Here is a 3,530-nt window from a genome sequence, read left to right as displayed (position 1 = left end):
AGAGAAACTATATCAAATTTTAGAGAGAAAAACTACCTAAAATTTTAGAGAGAGAGAGAGACAATCTCAACTTTTTTAGAAAGAGGAACTATCTCATATTTTAAGTTTTAAAGAGAAAAGTATCTTGAAATATTAGAGCACTACATCAATTTTAGAGAGAGAAAGTACTTAAACCTTTTAGAGAGAGAAACTATCTAAATTTTTTTAGAGAGCGAAACTATTTCAAATTTTTAGTTTTAGAGAGAGAAAATATCTTAAAATTTTAGAGCGAAAAATTATAAAATTTTTTAGAGAGAAACTTTTTAAAATTTTTAGAAAGAAATTATCTCAAATATTTAGAGAGGGAAACATTCTCAAATTCGATAAAAAACGCATTATAATGAATAGTCCAACAAAAATATTTAATGAAAAAAAAATTCATGAAAATATCATGTATTCATGTACATTTTAAAAGAAATAGTAATATTTTTCCTTGGATCCAAACGGCTCTATGAGTTATGGATACAAGTCTGACCAAATTTGTAAGCTATGACACCAATCTGACAAAATAAAAAAAAGTAGGGGTAAAACACATTTTATTTTATTTTCTTGACAATGTCCCGTAGGTGTAAAACACATTTGACAATGTCCCGTAGGTGTAAAACACATTTTACAATGATCAAAACTAGAAACCAAAAAGAAAAGTTGTGATAACATGTATCTGGCGGACATAATTTGGACGGCCACACTCTTATGACCTAAGAAAAACAATCCAAGGAGTATAAATCCAGGTGTTAACAGAGGATCTCTATAAATCCAGTTTTTAACATGGGATTTATCGACATAGGAAACATCGTAAATAACATTTTTCTTTCTTGTAACCGGCTCCTCTTGGCCCCTTTTAAAGCTCTACCTTCATGGCTGAGGGCATGGTGTGCTTGACCACGCCAAATCATGACGACTAAAACCCTAACCCTAACCCTAGTTCTCTTCCTTCTTCCCATTCTACAACTAGTGAGCGCCTCTCCCACGTCGGATGACTATGGGACCTACATCATCCACATGGACCTGTCCAGCAAGCCCATGTCATTTTCCACCCATGAGCAATGGCACAAGTCCTTGCTGGCATCGGTGTCGGCCGAGGCGGGCCACCTCTACACCTACAGCCACGTCATGCATGGCTTCAGCGCTAGACTCTCTCGTGCCCAGTTAGCCCGGCTTGAGCAGTTGCCGGGCCATCGCGCCACCCGGCGCGATGCGTACGCCAAGCTCTTCACCACCCACACCCCGCGGTTCCTAGGCCTGAGAAAAAGGAATGGGATTTGGCCGGTGGCCTCCTTTGGTCGTGATGTCATCGTGGGGATCATTGACACCGGGATTTGGCCGGAGAGCAAGAGCTTCTCTGACCATGGGTTGTCTGCGGTGCCAGAGAGGTGGAAAGGGGCATGCGAGAATGGTACCGGATTCACCCCATCCCTTTGCAACAGGAAACTCATCGGTGCTCGCTCCTTCAGCAAGGGTTTACGAGCCGCTGGCCGACCGATCTCTAAGTATGATTACGACTCTCCAAGGGATTTCTATGGTCATGGCACACATACATCCTCGACAGCTGCAGGCAGTGCTGCGCGTGGTGTTAGCTACCTTGGCTATGCGAAAGGCACAGCTATGGGTGTCGCCCCTGCGGCTCGGCTTGCCATGTACAAGGTGCTGTGGTTGACCGACTCGTACGAAAGTGCAGCAACGGATGTTCTTGCAGGCATGGACCAAGCAATAGCAGACGGAGTGGATGTCATGTCTCTGTCGCTCGGCTTTGATCAGACACCCTATTACGACGACGTTATCGCAATTGGCGCGTTTGCAGCCGTAGAGAAGGGCATCTTTGTTGCCTGTGCGGCTGGCAATGATGGGCCATCCCCCAACTCCACATATAATGGTGCTCCCTGGATTATGACTGTTGGGGCAGGGACCATCGACCGGAGCTTCGCCGGGTCGGTGACGTTAGGTAACGGTGTTACGGTCGAGGGGGCATCCTATTCCTTAGAAGATGCCTCTGTGTCTGGGGCCCCACTGTATTATGGTGTAGGGAATGCAACCGAGATGGCATGCTCATCTCTTGACCCAGCAAAAGTTCGAGGGAAGGTGGTCCTCTGCTATTCAGCCCAACCGTCCAGTGTCTCTATGCAGCTCAGCGAGGTGGTACGCCGTGGCGGAAAAGCTGGAATTTTTGTGGCCGACATAGCTGATCTCTATCCAGAGGATTACATTATTCCTGCTGTGCTCCTGAGAATTAGCGACGCAAGCCAACTGATGGCTTACGTAAATGGAACAACCAACCCCACCGTGCTTGAGATGAAGTTGCAAATCACAAAGATCAATGTCAAACCAGCTCCCCAGGTGGCCGACTTCTCTTCGCGTGGCCCTGATCCAATAAGTCCTGGAGTGCTCAAGCCCGACATTCTAGCGCCAGGTGAGGATGTGCTAGCGGCATGGAGGCCAGTGGATTCTTCCTCTACTGGTGATTATGCGTCCACACCATACATATTGGCATCAGGGACCTCAATGGCATCGCCACATGCTGTCGGAGTGGCAGCCCTACTGCGAGCGGTGCACCCAGACTGGAGCCCTGCCGCCATCCGCTCCGCCATCATGACCACAGCGATCACTGTCGACAATGCTCGAGGAACAATCAAGGACCAATTCCATGGGGAGCCTGCAACCCCTCTACAATTTGGTGCTGGTCATATCAATCCAAATCGTGCCATGGATCCGGGGCTAGTCTATGATTTGGCGACTCAGGACTACATTGAGTTCATATGTGGTCTAGGTTACAACGAGACTGAGATGGCCACTGTCATAAGGCGAACAGTGTGGTCATGTCTTGACAACCCTCCTGAGCTCAACTATCCATCTTTCATGACTGTGATTCCGATAAATTATACATCCTTTCCAATGACTAAGAATTTCACAAGGGTCCTCACTAATGTTGGTGATGGACCTGAGGACTACGGTTCTCAAGTTGAGGTCCCAAAAGGAATGAAGATTAAGGTGGTTCCAGAGTCTTTATCGTTCAAGGGCGAGGGCGATAAGCAAACGTTCATGGTCTCCATGGAGATAGATGCAGAGCTTTTCAGTTCAGGGAATGTGGCCTATGGATTCCTCAGATGGGTTGGTTTGAAGAAGCTACATCTGGTCTCGAGCCCAATTGTGTTGGCTCTGCAGTGATTCTATCAAGGAACACTGTATCGTTAGTGCTTTGAATAATTGGATTTGCAGGATCTGTTTATCTTTGGCACGAGAAGGTGACAGTCACCAACCATCTTTTTGATGCCTGTCATAAAGATCAAGAAAACCATCTTTTAGATGCCTGTCGTAAAGATCAATAAGTTTTTGATTGAGTCTGTCAACGGAGATTTTTGGCTATCCGATTTAACATCTAATGGCTATGAATGATTGTTACCTTGTTGTGCCAAAGATAAATAATCCTATTATACACTTTCCCTTGCTAGGTGTACCCATGTTACATTTGAACTGGACGCTCTGTGTCCATCTTG

General features: G+C 45.8%; 1 protein-coding gene across 1 annotated transcript; it reads left to right on the top strand.

The window, feature by feature from the left end:
* Positions 1 to 566: 566 nt before the first annotated feature.
* On the top strand, positions 567 to 3,530 carry LOC110007485 (subtilisin-like protease SBT3). Its single transcript, XM_020668752.2, has one exon. The coding sequence runs from the start codon at positions 934 to 936 to the stop codon at positions 3,199 to 3,201; it is 2,268 nt and encodes a 755-aa protein (XP_020524411.1). The 5' UTR covers positions 567 to 933; the 3' UTR covers positions 3,202 to 3,530.

This window comes from Amborella trichopoda, chromosome 11 (genome assembly GCF_054954075.1).
Source record: "Amborella trichopoda isolate Santa Cruz 75 chromosome 11, AtrichopodaSantaCruz75HAP2 v2.0, whole genome shotgun sequence".
NCBI classification, from domain to species: Eukaryota; Viridiplantae; Streptophyta; class Magnoliopsida; order Amborellales; family Amborellaceae; genus Amborella; species Amborella trichopoda.
The sequence above is the reverse complement of the archived record's forward strand: the minus strand, read 5'-3'. Positions and strand labels throughout refer to the sequence as shown.